General features: G+C 42.7%; 1 protein-coding gene across 2 annotated transcripts in view; it reads right to left on the reverse strand.

Moving 5' to 3' along the window:
* Positions 1 to 1059: 1059 nt before the first annotated feature.
* The window catches only part of LOC146181961 (rho family-interacting cell polarization regulator 2-like), a 132353-nt gene continuing 115539 nt past the window's right edge, over positions 1060 to 17873 (reverse strand). For both annotated transcript variants that reach the window (XM_084576955.1, XM_084576954.1), the window contains 7 exons: positions 16862 to 17011; positions 12739 to 12882; positions 8083 to 8232; positions 6510 to 6553; positions 5757 to 5840; positions 4145 to 4238; positions 1060 to 2025 (listed from right to left, as the gene is read on the reverse strand). In XM_084576955.1, the coding sequence (XP_084433081.1) occupies positions 1952 to 2025; positions 4145 to 4238; positions 5757 to 5840; positions 6510 to 6553; positions 8083 to 8232; positions 12739 to 12882; positions 16862 to 17011 (740 nt within the window). In that variant the 3' untranslated portion in view covers positions 1060 to 1951. The remainder of the gene's footprint in view (positions 2026 to 4144; positions 4239 to 5756; positions 5841 to 6509; positions 6554 to 8082; positions 8233 to 12738; positions 12883 to 16861; positions 17012 to 17873) is intronic.

Below are 17873 nucleotides of genomic sequence, written 5' to 3' on the forward strand. Positions count from 1 at the left end.
ATTATGATATGCATGGCGTATGGCAACTTCCAACCAATTATGGAAAGTGATGAAGTCTGGTTTAAGGCCTAAAGCACAAAGGGGACGTGGTGGAGCCCACAAAAGAGCCCAGATTATATATAATTGCCATTGGGCACAGCAAAATTGAACCCATCTTATCCTTTTTCTCAAGCCTGCGGAAAGAGAGAGACAACCAGAACGTAGACACGAGGCATCTGTATGGTGGCACACACACACACAGACAAGTCTCCGGGAGATTCACAAACAACCTGCACAGTCTCCCACCAACACAATAGGTGTGGACGTTGCGTCATTCCTCCTAAGAGATTGCTTTTCTGTCAGGGGAGCCACATGCAGTGGTTAGGCTGGTTAGCTTGACTGCACTGCAGCGTGCTCGTGCAACGCTCACAGTGCACGTGTCTTAGGTTCGTGCCAGCGTTCACCTGACTGAATAAACCTGTTCTGTTGGCATCTCAACACTGCTGACCCCACCTAGTGATAGCGAGTGCTACTGAATGCATGCAGACCACTTCTGTTTTAGCATAGTAACCTTCACATAAATGGCCACAAGACTACTCGAAATATACGGTTCATGCATTTTTCATCTTCATTTGTGCATAAACAGCCTTGTTGGCAGCTCTTTGAAACCACAGCACATTTCCTTTTAGAGTTCTTAGCATAAAAATATGATATTTTGTATTGGCAGCAACAGTCTCTGGGTGTAGCACCTTAGCAAGCTAACTGTTTGTATATTTGGGTGGTTGCCAAAGGAAGGGTGCAGTACCCAACTGTAAGGGTTCAGGAGTGGTGCAGTAATAGAGGGCTCCCAATTCAAACTAACTGGAAGTGCATCAACATTGCACAGAGAACTGCTGTTTTTACACCACTTCACCTCTATTAAACTGCTACCACCATGACTAAAATTGAATCTTTGTTACGGTGGTAGCAGTTCGACAGAGGTGAAGGGCAAAAACAGCAGTTCTACGTGCAATGCTGGTGCAGCTACCAATGGGTCCTCAAAGTGTCGCTTGAAAGGAAGCATCAAAATGGACAACCCACTCATGCATAACTTGTTTATTAAAAACCAGCACTCAGTCTCAAGAATTTGGCAGACTTTTCATTTGCCTTGGTGGCAAAGGAAAAAAAAAACAAACTAACATCTTTCAGCATCAAAGAACAGTTTGCTTACTTCATTTCTTCCTGGAATGATAACAAACAACCAACTTTGCTGACTAGACTGCACGGGGTGGCTCCTTCGGAAAGTGTGATCAGGGTGCCTGTTCTGCAACTGGAATTAGAAGCAATTGCACTGTCGATTCCCGTTAGCAACATGGCACATTGGAAAGCTCTTCAACATGCGCATCACCACTTTCTTGTAGCTTTGCTCAACTGATGTGCAAGAAGAATGCGCGGACACACCCAAAAAGCAAGCGCGGTAAACCTGTCGCAGAAGTTAAACGACATTAAAATGAAGAAAAAGTGCTTCTGTGCATCACAACTATGCTACACAATAGAAAAGTTAATGAAATTTCTAGGGGAAAAAAAAAGGAATGTAAATAAAAATTTGAAACAAGTACAGTCAACTTAAAAAATTAAAAGAGAACAACATAAAACACCCAAATTAAAAGAGTCCTCAGTGGAAATCTGATATTTACAGACACAGCAGCAGCAGTGGGGGGCTATAAGCAGGAACTCAAAGAAAACAGCATTGTAGTTGCAGTCTGACACTGAGCCGGCACAAATGCAGGCACATGCAGCGAAACGACATACTGGTCACGGTCTGTGAATCAGGTGACCCATATGGTCTTAAGTACCAAAGCTGGAATCACTAGAGAGCATATACTTTGCAGTGGTGAGGGCAGAGGAATGGTGGTTAAGGGATGCCAAAATATAGAGACGTCCTGAAAAGACAGATTTTGTTCGTGGTGGTCTAGATTTCATCAACAAAGCTCTACTTGACAGTCAGACCCTGGAAACCATGTGCAACCAACTGGGACTGCTGAAACTCTCTTCTCCCATCCTCCCCTGAAAAGATGCAAGAACAGCACAGCCACGATAAGAAGACATTCGCCCCAATCACTGTTTACACTTTTGAAAAAGATGAAAGCGAACACGAGAGAAGTGCAAATTCTCAAGTCACATCTCTCTAAAATGTGTGTATGATTTCAAGTAACTTCAAACAAAGTGGGTTTGAAATAGAAGAAAAAAAAATACATATTTACAAGAACAAACTCTCAGCGCTGCAAAACTCCTCTGATTATTCAGCTAATTAACTAAAACCCAGTGATAAACTTTCTAATTATTGCAGCTGGTTGCTTAGTCCCAGTGGGGAGTTTGAAGCCGAGAACAAAGTTATGCCATATCAGTTTTTGAAATAATGAAAACCTCATTTTCTGAAGTCCTGCAGCATGAGGGCATCTGATACTTTTTTCCTTACGAAACCTAAACAGTGCAAGAGATGCACAGGAAGTTCGTTAGAGAAGCGACATCAGGTGATGACAAGATGCAGCTGAAACGGCCCAAAATTCGGACTGCCTGCAATGATATGACGTGTCATGCACTTTATTTTCTCTCGCTCTTAAATATACTAACAACCTGGCAGCTGGAAATGACTGGCCTTTCCCTTGCACCAAGCTGCGAAGCAAAATGTACACAACATGATGCAATACCACTGCCGTTGCCACTGCTCACGTCACTAACGGACGTCGCTTCTTCGTCGAGCTTCCTGCGCTTCTCTTGCAGTCAATTTCGTACGGAAAAAGCGCTGAACCTGCTCACGCTGCAGGGCTTTAGAAAATGAAATGAGTTTTTCTTAATTTCAAAAACTACCATGGTATCGTCTTCTTTACGGCTTCAAACTTTCCATGGGGACTAACCTTCCAACTGCGATAATTGAAAGATTAATTAGTGGGTTTTACTTAATCAGCTGGATAATTAGAGGAGCCTTGCAGAATTTTATATTTTGACCCCTATTATTTTAAAAATTGCTTAAAGCCTTCTTGAAGCACCCTGTATAATAGAACTACTATTGCACAGACTTCTCGCTAGCTATGTTGCAGGATGCAGAGAATATGCAGGCATATAGTGGAGGCTGCAACCTTACCACCAATTTTGGGCTTGTCTTGTACAAACCACAAACTTTCATGTCCCCTCTCTTGCAACGCAGCTGTATCAGGTCTGTCATTATTAATGTGCTTTTCTAATAATATAACAGTTTACCAGACAACACAATAAACACTGCCTCATCAGAACCGATCAGTGCATTAGAAAATTATGGCTTTTATACTTTATTATATGGCAGCCCAATATTCACAGTATCCCCCTAGTATCTACAAGTGAGCATTATAATTAAGGGTGTGAAAATATTAGAAATTTTGAATATGATCCGAATATGTTTTTACTCGATTCATATTCATCTTTGAAAAATTGATACTAGAAATTTTATGAATATTTGAAAATTAACTAACACACTAAAAATTCTCGAATTCACAGCAGTTTTGCTGCATTGCACACTGCAATGCTTTACCGCATGATGAAACCAGGAATACTCACTTCTCTCAAATGTAGACAGCTATCGTTCATATCAGAAAAAAATTCCAGTGATGCAAACGGTTTTTGGCAGTTTTTCCGGCCCATTCAATAATTCGAGCTTTCAGTTAATTCGAGCATTTTTCCTAGACCCTTAAAGGCCGAAATAACGCCAGTTCACTGTATTCAATAATATGACAGCTCCAACCAGGTTCATGCAGGTCCTTCTTGTACAAAAAAAGGTCTATGAAATCCTGCATACAATTTATATTCAAGTTTTACTGAGATATGCACTTCTGCGCAGTTCTATTAAGTATTATTTGCAAATACCATGTGAATCCTGAAACAAACAAGACAAGCAATGTTTACTATTCTTTAATTTTCAGGTTTGTTTTTCACTGGTCAAATATTCAATTCAATATTTGAAGCTTTTTTTCTCATATTTGTATTCGATTCAGAGATTGTAATATTCATGCACCTCCTAATTATAACGTTTTCGTAGAGATGCATACACTAGGTTTGTTTGAGAATTGCTGCAGGCAACGTCGCATCATACCGCTTCTGTCAGCCTTCAGATCTTCAAAACAGACACTATATTCCTACGTAGGCTACATACCGAATGAGAACAGTGCTTCTTTGGCTTGCTGTCGCACTTTGGCCACTTCATCTGCGTAGGAGAGATGCACCAGCTCCTCCATGTACTCCTGAGCCTGTAAGGAAATGCAGAGCAGCTGTGCCTTGGTTTCTGGGACAAGCCCTCTTTGCTAGAGGAACAACTCTCTAGAACCAAAGTTATTAAGGAATAAATTTTCAAAATACAAGAAAACCAAAAAATTCTCGCAACTCAATTTCCTCAGTCTTTCACTTTCAAATCTCACTCACCCAATGACGTCGCACTGCGGGACCAATCAAAACAGCCTACATGAGCACGTCACTAGAACGTCACAGAAGATGGCTTCTCATGGTTTCCTGTTCACTGCAACACGTTTTTGCTAAATTTGATGACTTCTCTCCCATGGCTAAGAGCGTGTGGGCGCCTCGCAGAAATAGAATAAGGAACAAAAATACTAGGGGCAGGCATGGGAAGGAACATTCCTTTGTCACCATGCACCACGAACTATTGTGCGTTTCTCGTGAGCGTACTCCTTGACCGCCCCTGTCTCTCTATCCACAGGCATTCTACAACACCGATGCACGAGTGGCGAAGTCGTTCAATTCTTTCCTGCCTAGCTTCAGCTGCATAGCCACAGGTAGCTGTCCATGTGCACAGGTCATGAAAGTCTTTGATGCAAAGTGGTAACTAGGGCCTCTGTTGATGCTTTTTGAGTCATTTGCTTTGCAGTGTCTTTGTGTAAAGCAAACATATTGGATTCATTTACTTAATATAAAATACAGAAATGTGAAATAACACATTTTTCCTGGTGGACACAATTTGCAATGCATTTGCTATTTATTCAATTGCCAAACAGGTGCCAGTTGACATCATATCCGTTGCAAAGAGCCACTGCTGCATGCCGACACCATCAGCAGCATGACTTTGGTTCTTGATCAAATTGAAATACTAAGTAGGGAATATGAGTGTTACGACCGGTGGCAATAGCATCACCATAACTCGACAATTGCAAAAAATAAGCAAAATAATGCACTCAAATTGTGTTGCAAAACTCTGTAAATGGTTTTACAGAGGTCTTCACCTTTTAAGAATGAAACAACACAGAAAATTTTGACAACTGAATTTTGTCATAAATATGCTCACATACAATGTGTTAAGTGAGACTTCCATGAGAAGGCTACATGAAATTACTTTAATGACATACTCTTGTTGAATACATAATTTCCATTCCTCTATGATTGGCTTCAAGGTGTAGCTTGTTGTCAACTTCATTATATTGGTATATAATAGTTAACAATAGTGTAAAGTGGAGAAGGCACTCTAAAAAGAGCAACCTTATATACAAAAAAGACAAGTCTGTAAAGAGCAAGCTCCCTGGCTAGCATGACTCATTTCTTACAACTTGACAATAACAGGAACACATTCAATTGCATCATCAGGTTTTTCATTAACGAGAAAGACCCACAAGCACGTCTTCAAAGCCCTCCCAATGGGCCACAGATCCTAACTTTGATCACCACTATCTAGCATAACTAATAGCATCGCACAAATAAGCTTAAAAAGATGCCAAACCTTAAGATAAACAATCTGGAGGGAGAGTCTGCAATGTGCTCACCTGTAGAAAAGACAGAGCCTTGCAGCAGCCCTGTCTTGTGAGAGCAGCATCAGCCTCCAGCCCTTCAACCAGCAGTGCACACACCTGCAACGAAACAGAAGGCGCTCAAGAAGCCTGGGAGCACTGAAAAATGCATTAGCAACACCCAAGAATGCTGCAGTGATTGAAGATTATGCTAGCTTCAACTACAAAGTTACAAAAGCAAGACTGAGCACTTGGCTACATAAGCTTTTATAAGACCAACATGAACTGCGACTGCGAAAGTTCAATAAGATACCGTTCTTGTCATTGCAAGACATCTGCTGCAGCATTTTCTTTGCACAGTAAAGAGATTACCGAGAGTTCATCTTCGTTTACCACACTAAACTGGGAACCAAGATTTTTCACAATCTATATCGGGAAACTAGAACCCAATGCGTTGGTTTTTAGTTTGTTTTGTTAAGAAAACCTGCCGATTTATAATGCAGATCTAACAAACCCGAATGTGCTTTACTTCTGTGAAAGATATCCACAACTAAAGTGGTCAACGAAGAGGCAGCAATGGTGCCTGGTGGTACACACCTTTTCGAAAGCGACAAATTTTGATTGGAACTGCATTTGGTACCATACCGAGCCATGCATTGCCTGCCCTGTCATGCAACTGTTCTTTCACAATGCAGTCTGTACAAAGTACTGCTTCATTCCACATGACTCTGTTGTGCTCTATCCTATCAAGCATTGGAACCTGGGCTGCAATAGATAATAAACACTTGCCTGAGCCTTGGAGGTGACTTTTATAGCTGTCTTCAAGTACTGTTCTGTAATGGTGGAAAAAAAATCCATCAGCAACATGCCTCATAGTTAACCAATTGTATCAATCAAAGTGCATTAAAAAAAAAAAGCAAGAGGAGTGAGGTTGTATGTTACTAAAGTCCTCTCAAAGAAATGCTCCCTCGCTTTGCATATTGTAATTCGCCTTTTTCGCAAAATGTGACGCCTTCTGGGAGTGGTTGAAAATTCATCTGCTACTGGTTGAAAAAATCCTTGCGAGACGCAGCCAACTATGAAATGGTGATATGTTTTCCTGACAGCTAAAGCCATCTGTCGCACACGCCTTCACGAATATGAACTGAGCATGGCCCCCCAGATCAGCTCCAGCTGTGCCGATCGCGGAGGCCAAGAACTGCACATGCGGGGGCTGGTGGTTTGTTTTCAACAAGGGGAAAGGCACGCATGCCCACAGCGGCCTTGTGATAAAGGGAGAAGGGGGATTGCCTAAGTTAATAGTAGTTTGCCTTGCTCCTAACAGGACCAGCGCAAGATGTAGACTATTCCCCCCCCCCCCCCCCTCTCTACCTCTCCACCCCATAAAAAACTACTCAAATCTGCATCAGTTTTTCACTGCTTCTCAAACAGCTCAATGGGTCAACTTTCCATAGCCTAGGCAGTAGAACTGTACACAAGGGGAAGGGGGTTCCACACAAATCCATGAGAAGATTTTGTCCCATATATTCTCCACTTCTGCCCTGCACGGCAAAACCAGCTGTCGCACAAATTACTGAAACTAGAGGATTTCTATTTGAGCACCTTGCCTCCATACATGAATTTTTCAAGTTTATTATTTCCAGATGCATGACCCTAGTAAGGCACTCTCGGCTTGTCATACTGCTTATAATATGGTGCTGGGAAGTGTACGGAAGGCCAGCACACTCAATTCTGCCAGAAAAGTTTGTTCACTCTCGAACACGCAGCTGCAAAGAATGGTTGACGAAGCGTGATCCAAATTATGCAACCTCTGTCGACCATTCGACCTGCATGAACTTTTTTTTTTCTTCACTTCTCTGATGTAGCAATTTGGAAGGAGACCAACCTTAAGCATTTTGCAGCCACAAAAGACCTGAACACAAAGCTGCCATATGACTTCTGGATAAACCAAACTGAACTGATTGTCAGCAAGTCCGTTTTCAAACTGATGAGGACCTGTTTATCTGTAACGTGAACTACAACAATCTGCACTTAAAAAGAGGCAGGTGTAGAAAAACAGTGCTGGCCTATTTCGTAAGACTTAAACACCTTTGCAAAAGCAGTTTTGTTGCATGTCACGAATGATTTGTTATGTGAACAACTATCTTGCCCTCTCAAAGGCAACAAATGCTGAGCCTCAGTGTTGAATGGTGCTACCAAAATACTGACAAATGGACACGCTGCTATCTTGGAAAGAAAAAATAATTCTCTGCTGTAACAGAGCCTCGTGCTGTAATATGCGACCTTGCAAAAAGAAAAAAAACCCCAGAGAGCAGTTGTGACAGATTTTTTAAACAGGCTAAAATAATCAAACAAGGCTCACCAGCTAGGCTGGAAAGTTGTCGATCACCGCAGACCAGAATTTGGGAGATGGCGAACAGCAGCTCCTTGGTAGGCACAACATTTTTGAGCGCTGACAGAGTTCTCTTCACAAGAGGAAGCTCCCGTGATGACAGTGAATCAAGGACCTTCACTGCATGAAGTTGAGTACATGAAAAAACGTCAGAAAGCAGCCTTACACAAAAAACTATATACATTCCAAGCACCTAATCTTTAAGATTCTGCCACGCTTGGCCTCATCACTTTGTTGCCCGCATGATCTACCCGCTCTCTGAACAATACGACTATTTGTTCATATAAGTAAAATTTTGTGATGAATTGCAAGCTGAATGATGGTACAGTACCATTTCTAGACAGCTGCATGCTGTGCGTCGGCATTTATTCTGCCAGTTACCAGCTGTTCATCACTATTACTACTTCTTAATTAGAATAAGAATCAGTTTATTGAATGAGCAATGACAGTTAATTAACTATTTGATCAATATAGGAGGAGGTCCCAAAGTCAGAGTGCACAGGAAAAAAAAAAGACAAAAACAACTCTTTCTGGACTGTCTTTTGTAAAGCAAACAGTTTGCTTCAAATCTTTCACCTTGTTGCTCCCGTCAAAAACATTGTGCAACATTGTCACTCTAGAATAAAGCAATTGTGCTCCAATTTTATGTCAGCTCATTTGTTTACATTTCTATTTGTTAATCGGCACATTAAATGCTTTCCAGTCATCAAGTGTGGATGACATCACTGCCTGCACACCTCAGCAATGATATCTGGTCCATAGTATTGTGGGTACTGTTTTTTTCCAACATGAATAATAATGTAGTGTCATCAAGACACCACAGGACCAGGGCAACATCCAGGAGATAGGTGTTGTGAGTACAGACTTTTTCTACAGCAGGGAGGCAAATAGCTGAAATAGGATCCGTAGCGATTTTTGGAGCAGCAAAATCTTAGTTTTGGAGCAGTAAAGTTCATATTTGAAGCAGCTCACCGGACAAAAAAAACTGCACTTCGCAGCCCGAATTCAAATTTCGGAGTCATTAAACAGGCAGGCTTACCTTAGGGCACAAAAAAAATGAAGAGGTGTGAATATCGGATCCTATGAATGTGAGCCAAAGGAAGCCTAACGCCACTTATCACCGGCACTTAGTATGTTTCCTTCAGGAATTCGGTGCGAACCTACTTTTGTAAATACCTGCTTTGTACTGCAAGGCATGCTATCACACTAAAAAGAAATATAAAGAACCTGAGCCATGGAATCGAGGAGGTTAATTTTTCAAACTTCGGGGATGAACAGAAATGAAAAAGTTGATAATATGCTTTTTCTTTTTTCTGCATCTAGCACGGTTTGACAGCCTTAATCATAGGATCTTATCTTGCTCCCAAGACTGATAAAACAATGTTTTACTGTCTACGAAATCCACAGCTTGTGTTGTGAGAGGGCAACTCCAGAAGAGCCCAATTTGAAGCCACGACTAAAAGTGCAGCACAAAAACAAAAAATAAAATGTTCAGTCACAAGCAAACACACAAAAAAAAAAAAAAGAAAATGATAACAGCGACCAAAAGGTGAAAGGGCAAATGTCGAAAGCGGATAAGAAAACAAGTCATAAGTAAAGAAAACTAACAGCGACCAAAAGGTGAAAGGGCAAATGTCGAAAGCGGATAAGAAAACAAGTCATAAGTAAAGAAAACTAACAGCGACCAAAAGGTGAAAGGGCAAATGTCGAAAGCGGATAAGAAAACAAGTCATAAGTAAAGAAAACTAACAGCGACCAAAAGGTGAAAGGGCAAATGTCGAAAGCGGATAAGAAAACAAGTCATAAGTAAAGAAAACTAACAGCGACCAAAAGGTGAAAGGGCAAATGTCGAAAGCGGATAAGAAAACAAGTCATAAGTAAAGAAAACTAACAGCGACCAAAAGGTGAAAGGGCAAATGTCGAAAGCGGATAAGAAAACAAGTCATAAGTAAAGAAAACTGACGAGCGCATCTTCGGCACTGAGTTACGCTTTCTAGGAGCTGGCAATGACTCGGTGGTTGTGACATGATATTTGATTAAGGGGAGGTGGGCAATGACTCTGGATAATGGGATATATATTTCGTGCACAGAGCAGACTTTATAGTATTTCGATGTTTTAGCATTCGTAGATGTTAATTTTGGTAGTCTTGGGCTCCACTGCCATCTTGGGTTCCGCTGCGGCGTTATGGAATTCAAAATCTAAGGCTGCTGCGGGTTTCTCGACCTGCTGACATCCGAAATAAATTTCACATGTACCACCTGAAGTTACACTAGCACAAACACAAAAGCCATAACTGATGCACCTAATACACTATCTTGGGATGGGAAAGTGAGTCTATCGATGAGACAGCATAAAAATAACCTTGCTGTGCATAAATGACTAAACAAAATACCGAAAACTTTCAAGAAATACATAAAAAACTAGAGATACATCCATTAAAAGAATGCGGCGCTTAACTCTTTTGTTACCACGTCACTGTGATTCGATCACTGGTGATCGAAAAACTCGAAGTTCAAATTTTGCGCCACCAGCACTGCAACGGACTTGCTGCGCCATCTAGTTTGATACTACATTTTTGTTTTCGGTGTGGTTTGTTTCTTTTCTACATGGCAACTATTTTCCAAATGCCTTTGAAATTCGGGTTGCGGCGTGGAAAGCTTCCAAAGTGCCATCAACCATGGGAACAGCGCTGGCTCGAACAAAAATCTTTTTCAGGCGAATTAGTTGCCGCTGGAGCAGAGTTCTATGCCATCAAGGGCAGCCACTCAGAAGACGATGTTGCATTCTCGGATTTTGATTGTTATATTGAAACTCTGCAACAACAGCGCGGAATGTTGCCGGCTGGGTGCACATACGTAGTGGTTTTTGCCTCCGATTTGTCTGTCCTTCCTTGGAGCTCGTTCACTCAATGGAAATATGTCATGCTTAATATTTTTCTCATTTTTAGTGCATCAGCAACATTGTGGAGACGTCCTTCCGCGCTTGCAAAGAAGGATTTTGTTTTGGCCGAATATAACTCCTGGCATTGACCTTATATTGACACTCTGTACCAGGCCTTCTGGCTGCTGCGGAGTGTCAATATAAGGTTTGCCAAAACAGCGGACTGCTTCAAACTGTTCTTACTGGAATAGTTATAAATGCCATATGCCTGAACAAGTGTGCATTTACAGTTACTAACTTCCCAATTTTTCGGACATGCTCTATTAGTCTCGCAGCACTGCAGCACCGCAATATGCTCCATACAGCTAAGGCATAAGCGCCTGAGATTTCAGATACATTGTGACTGATTATTCGATTTTTCGGACTTTATTCGCTCCGCCGCTATTTGAGGATGCTTCACCGCAAGGAACCTGAGGATATGTGGTGAAGCATCCACAAAACATGGGGGTTCTGCAAACCCGCAGGGACAGGATTGCTTTTGAGTCTGTACAACGTCAAAGCTCGTGCTTTTGCCCGCAACGTGTCAACGGCAGTAGAGCTATTGAATGCTTTGTGAATAGGCTTTTGGTTGATGAGAATAACTGCATGTTTCTAATTTTCATACCAAGAGTTTGTCAAAAATGTCAGGGTGGCTATATGTTCTGTTTTGTAATTTTTCTGGCATTCTTAAAAGTGGTCTTGGTTAAAAGTGAGAATGGTTTAAGTACTGTTATCAAGATTTGCTTATGAAAAAGAATTGTACTTCAAACGTGTTTTTTTAGAGTAAAATTTATTTCAAATCGAAAGCTGAAATTAGCCTTTTTCAGGTAGTATGAAAGACATTCTATATGTTCTAAAATTTATTTTACTAATTTTCTTCAAGAGTTATTATTTTGTAAATTAAATATTTCCACTCCCATCCAGCTAATTTTATGCTTCCCGGATTTTTTGTTTAATATTGGCACTGAGTATGTATTCAAAGAAACATTTTTCGAATGTGCATTCTATTTTCATCATTGGCATGTATTTTACCTATTTTACCTCTCTTATAATTTGCAGCAACAAAGATTGTCAGAAAGCTATGAAAAGCAGCCATTTTTCCCCTGGAAACAAAAGAGTTAAAACACAGTGTTGAAGTATTGCTCCAAAGTCACAAGTACCACCATGGCCCTTTTGGCAGTGCAACGCAATAACGGTGGCTCCACATTTATGCGGCCCCTTTACATTATCAGGATGCTTTTCTGCACAACTGTTACCCACGCGGTGAAGCATCCTCAAACTGTGAGGGTTCAGCGTATACACTCGAAGAGTGGAGAAAGCACGTGGATGCAAGAGAAAAAATATGAGTAGGCGCTAGAACGGCTTGATGCCATCTCAAACTAAAAGGCCACTGACATGCGCTGCAGTGTCTGAGACGTCATGACTGGCCATATCACGGCCGCAGAAAGTTATCCCAGGGTATGGCAAACTTTTGCGGCTAGTTCAGGCATTTGGCCGCAGCGTGGCGCAAAGTTAACAAATTTCATGCTTATGGCACAGCACGGTGCAGAAATATGCAGCTGTATCAAAATGGCGCAGCTGTTGCACAACTGCTACAGTATAGCATGCTGACTGTGAGGATGGCACTAATCTAGGCAACTGGCAATAATGGCATACCATTCTATTCGTTAATGTGCTTGCAAGCTGTTACCACCGTGAATACTCACATTCAGCTTCCAACTGCTCCACATGGTCCATGAACAGGGTGCTTCCCAACTGTGCAAAGTATGTCTGGAACTGGAGCACTGTGACCCTTGTGTCAGCTTCCAGCCTTGTAACATCCAGCATCTTCTGAAGCACCATCACCACCACTGGAACAAAAATTGACCAAAAGGTCACTAAACTGCTTGATGCACTTTCTAGAGAATAAAAGAAACTGGCAGATAATAATGAGAATCTGTAATGCAGAACTTCAGAGCAGCTCTTCAGGTATATAAATGAGGTTTTGCGATATGATGACGTAAAGAATTTGATGTATTAACATGGCCAAAAAATAACATTCATTTTTCCACACATAATCATCTTTCAACTGACACTCTGCGGCGGCGGTGGCGCCTGCTGGATGAGCATGTTCTTCCTCACCCTCAGCACACCAAGCCAGTCCAGCCAGGTATCGATAGTATAGAAGGGAGTGGGAAAAAAAACCTGACTGCAATTCAACCGGGCAGGAAAATAGGCAGTGGGAAAGGTTGGCATAAGAGGCAGGGCAGTGGGACATGAAGAATCGAGGCAGAATTTGTACAGGTATAGCCGTGCAGGCGTGATGAGTGTATACAGCTGTATCTTTCAAAGGACATGAGCCTCATGCACAGAAAGACTAGCTGAGGCGGGCAGCAATGTTCATTTTTTTGTACCTTTGCTTTTGGCTATTAAACTTTGGAACAAGCTGCCAGGTGACGCCGCATGTACTAACAATTACAATGCATTTTCTGCTGCTGTTTCTTTTGTATAGGTCTGCTGTTTTTGCATCCTGTCTTCTCTGTGAGCACACAATACTGTATCCCTTCTTATGTAATACCCCTCAGCAGGTCTTTAAGGGTAATGTAAATAAATAAATTAATAAATAAAGGGACAGTCTCGATCTGCTTTTCTAAGACCTAAGCCAGGGGATGAACGGTGCCTGGCTACAAATTTCACAAGTGAGCTGGTTAGCCTGCTCATTGCCATCCCCAATACCCAAGTGCCCAGGGATTCATCGGAGGAATCAGGACAAGGCTGCAGCGAAACAAGTGTGGCATCGAGCTCCATGCACAGATGAGGTGGTAGCTTTGAAGCGAAAAGTTTCACTACACTCGTCAACACCACGCTTCGTGTGAGCCGGAGCCCCAGATTTGCCACCTCTGCGTATGCGCGAAACCAAGTTACGTCTGTAGGTGGCCGCCGCGCCGCTGCCACCGCTGACTCAGTAGTCTGACCAAGCCATTTATTTGGAGTGCCCAATTTTCATCCTCGGTCATAGCAGCATCCGCGCGCTCCAGCATTGCGGAGCATTGCGGCACCGTCTCCCCGGATGCAGATGCTCTCTGCCGAGATCAGAGGGGAGGGGGAGGAGGGGCTGCCCAGCGCGCTATGCCAGTTCTCTCTCCCTGTCTTCTCTGCCACAGCTCTGGGCGAAGGAGGCCAGGAGGGGAAAGATGAGGGCTCCCCGTGTAAGAGAGAGAGAGGGCGTTCGCCACTTAGTGCAAGCGAGGAGAATGTTGAATTCCCACAAGCTGTACATATATCCTCTAGCATAGCACAATATGCCACTATGCGACAATATCGTCTTGTAGCTTTGTAAGGCAGGTCTCTAACTGGAGGTTATAGGGTCGCAGTCTAGGTGATCGGAGTAGCTTTTATCAACACTTCCATAATCTGAAGAGATGAGGGCTCAGGGCTGGAAGTGTAATATGCAGCCCTCTCCATGTAAGTAGAGGACGAGGACAAGAGTGCCAGGTTGAGGTGAGCTTGAAGAAAATAGAAGAGGACACCAACCAGATAGGATTGGAGCGATGAGGGAATGCTAAGGGGTGCTTCTCAGCGGTCACGGATATCTATGCATGAGTTACGTGAGGTTGTCACAGCAGTGGAAAGAGTTGCCATAGCTTATAAAGTGCAAAATGAACAGAATCCCTCCCGCTTGCTCCAGAATTCCCTTCTCCTTCAGTTACCACCTCTCCTTCTGCCACCGCTCTTCTCCGTCTTTCACTCTTGCCCTCAGGATGTGCCAGTCTTCCGTTCTGGCAATTCTGTTTTTATGGTAGTCAACCCTCCGCTGCTTCTTGCAGCACCACACCCAGGTTGTGCTCTTCAGTCTCCCTGCTTCTGCAGTAGCCACCTTCCAGCTTTTAGCCTTCCTCCACTCTTGCCATACCTCCAAGCCACTAACCCACCCACTGCCTCTCACTCTCTCCCCTAAATGTAGAGAGGGGATTTCCAACACCTCTTTGCCACCTGCTAGCCATGGTAGGCAGCAGGTGGCACTTTGCTTAGCTATTACATGCCATAGAGCGTTACACCGACAACTATAACACCGACAATGCACAATCCAGGAGTGGGCCCCCACTCTAAAAGGTACATTTCACTTGTGCCCAGCTATCAGTTTGGTTTGGTTTATAGGGTTTAATATCCTAAAGTGCCTCAGGCTACGAGGGACACCGTAGTGGTGGACTCATGGCTCTTTAATGTGCACTGACATCACACAGTACATGAGCGCATCACTTTTTGCCTCCATTGAAAAGAAGAGGCCATGGCTCAGATGATTACAGGTGCAAGTGAACAAAGCAATCTACCGTATTTTCCGGTTTATAAGACACACCTTTGTATAAGATGCATCCCTAATATTTAGAGGCTTTCTAAAAAAAAAATTGGTATATAAGACGCACCATTGTATAAGACGAATCTCAATGTATTCAGGTTAGGGCAATAGGACTTGACTTTATGTGCTTACTTGACCGTCGTGTACTATGTGCATAAAAGAAAATTTGCTATGTGCGTATGTGAATGATAGAAAAAAAGGCAACACTTATGCGCAAAAAAACTTGCACAGTGAGAGCAGAACACTTAATTATTACTCAAAGCTTTGAAAGGCTTCATGTTTGTACGCAGTTGTCAATTTCTCGAGACTGCGCCCAGACGTCCTCTTTGCGCTTATAATCAAGGCACTGATCATCACTGCGCGTGGACGTATACGCTGCAAAACACATGCAGGAAAGAGAAAACACACATGCAATAGCCACCAAACACTTTTGTAACTCCTAACTGGAAAAGAGGGTCGGCTCGATCTGGCTTGTCTAGGCAGTGCGGAAAGGGCCAGGAGCATAGACGTCGCCATCTTTTGGCATTCTGCCAGTGAGACGGCTGTACAATTCTAAAAGACTGTAACGACTGTAAATATTGTGATCGCAGGTGTCGCTACAGTTACCGTTTCATGATAAAGTTTGCCTAGAAACATTGCACGCACAAAAAAAAATGCACATAAGACACACCATTGTATCATGCACTACCGAACATTTAGTAAAAAAATACCGAGTCTTATACACTGGAAAATACAGTAGACATCTTTTACTCGGAAGTTTTCGTCTGCGAGGACAGCTACCATAAGGTTTTAGTGCGACAGCACTCATCCGGAGACCACAACCCTGAGCAAAATCTTGCCCTTCTTACTTGTGGAGCAGCTGCATAGTGACGCTGCACAGCGCTTCCATTGCCAAAGCACAACGTAGCCAAAAATGCAGATGTGAGGTGGACAGTCCCACAGCCGACCGCACGATGTAGCTCACCGTAAAACAAGATTTAATTGGTGAAAAATGTGTGCCTCACTTCAGCACAACAGCACTTTTGCATGATACTTAGAATTTGGTCGAATATTTTTATGGAAATCCCCCAAGGTGGAGTAGATTTGTAATAAGGGAGTAATTAACCATTGACATCCATCCCAAGCACAGCCATACAGCTACAAAAGAAAAATATACCTATAATTGTAGCCAAAAATTCTCAGCATATTTTTCGTTCATGTTTCATGATGAAGTAAAAATAAGCCTAGTTAGTACGAACTAGGCGTTTGCTTTTACATTGGCACTACATGTGCAGCTTCACATGACTGTCACTTTATTAAAGCCAGCGACAATTACTGCTTTTTGACCAAAGCAGCTGCATGTGTGAATGTGGCCGTTTGCACGCAATAAAGAGGAAGGTCCCAATGCTTCCGTATATATGTGTCCCTCTCCTGTGTGAACACTAATCATAAACGGGGAAAAGGGGGGGGGGGGGGGGGGGGCATAAAATTTGAGAGAGACAGAGAGAGCGTACCTCTTTCAGAAACGACTGTGTTGTTCAGCCGTGACCTGATGAGTCGAGTGAGTGGCTCACGCAGCTTTGCCAAGGTTGTCAGTAACCCATCATTGGTGCCCATTTGGCACCAAAGATGGCCAATGTCATCCTCTTCAACAAGCTGAGATCCTGAAAGGCATAGTGGCACAAAAGTTGTGGCATTAACCAAAAGCAACTCCCTGAGCCCAGTCTGGGGCTCGTAAAATGGCTAGATCATCACAGTCAATGGATAGAAAAACAATGTGAGTATATCAAGAACTTATTACTGATTGTGATTAATACACTAGACGAAAATAAGAAAGGACATCATCACAATCACTGCCAGTTGCCGCACAATGGTACTAGCAAAGGCCTGTTAGCAACAGGAGTGGACGTATCGTATCGCCATCACCAATTGTGCCTTGAAAACTGGATAAGGCTGACTAGATAAATGGTGTTGCTGGCGTTGCGCCACAGCGGGACAGACTCCGTCACAGTAAGGAATTGACTTGGCTAGGACCTTTATGATCCACCTGGTAAAAATGGGAAGCTTCAGTACTAATTTAATCCAATCCAAACCAAGTCCGTGAAAGATGGCGTCGACCACATTGACACTGACTGTGCGATAGCTCTCAAGATGAAAATGCAGATTCCTCGGGATTTCTGACAGGGTTTCAAGGTTGGTAGCCTCGTGAAAAAAATGCGGGCATTTGCACTTTACGATATTAATGGTCATCAATGCTGGGAATGCCCTGCAGTTCATCCAGTCACTAATCGGTTTCATGCATGCAAAAAAGACTGCCGCCAGCACACGTGAATTTTCGTCTTTTTCAAATATGCTTAAGTTATTTTATGGCTATTGATATATCCTGTTATGAAGTGTTTAGAGCTGTTTACGATGATTAGCATTGTTCAACCTGATTTACTCATCACTAGTAGGCAAGCCTACATGCACGAAAAAATAAGTGGGTGGCGCTTTTTTTTTTCGTTCTTCCTTTTTTTTTTTTTCACC

This window comes from Amblyomma maculatum, chromosome 8 (assembly GCF_055883805.1).
Source record: "Amblyomma maculatum isolate TAMU_Amacu chromosome 8, ASM5588380v1, whole genome shotgun sequence".
Lineage (NCBI taxonomy): Eukaryota > Metazoa > Arthropoda > Arachnida > Ixodida > Ixodidae > Amblyomma > Amblyomma maculatum.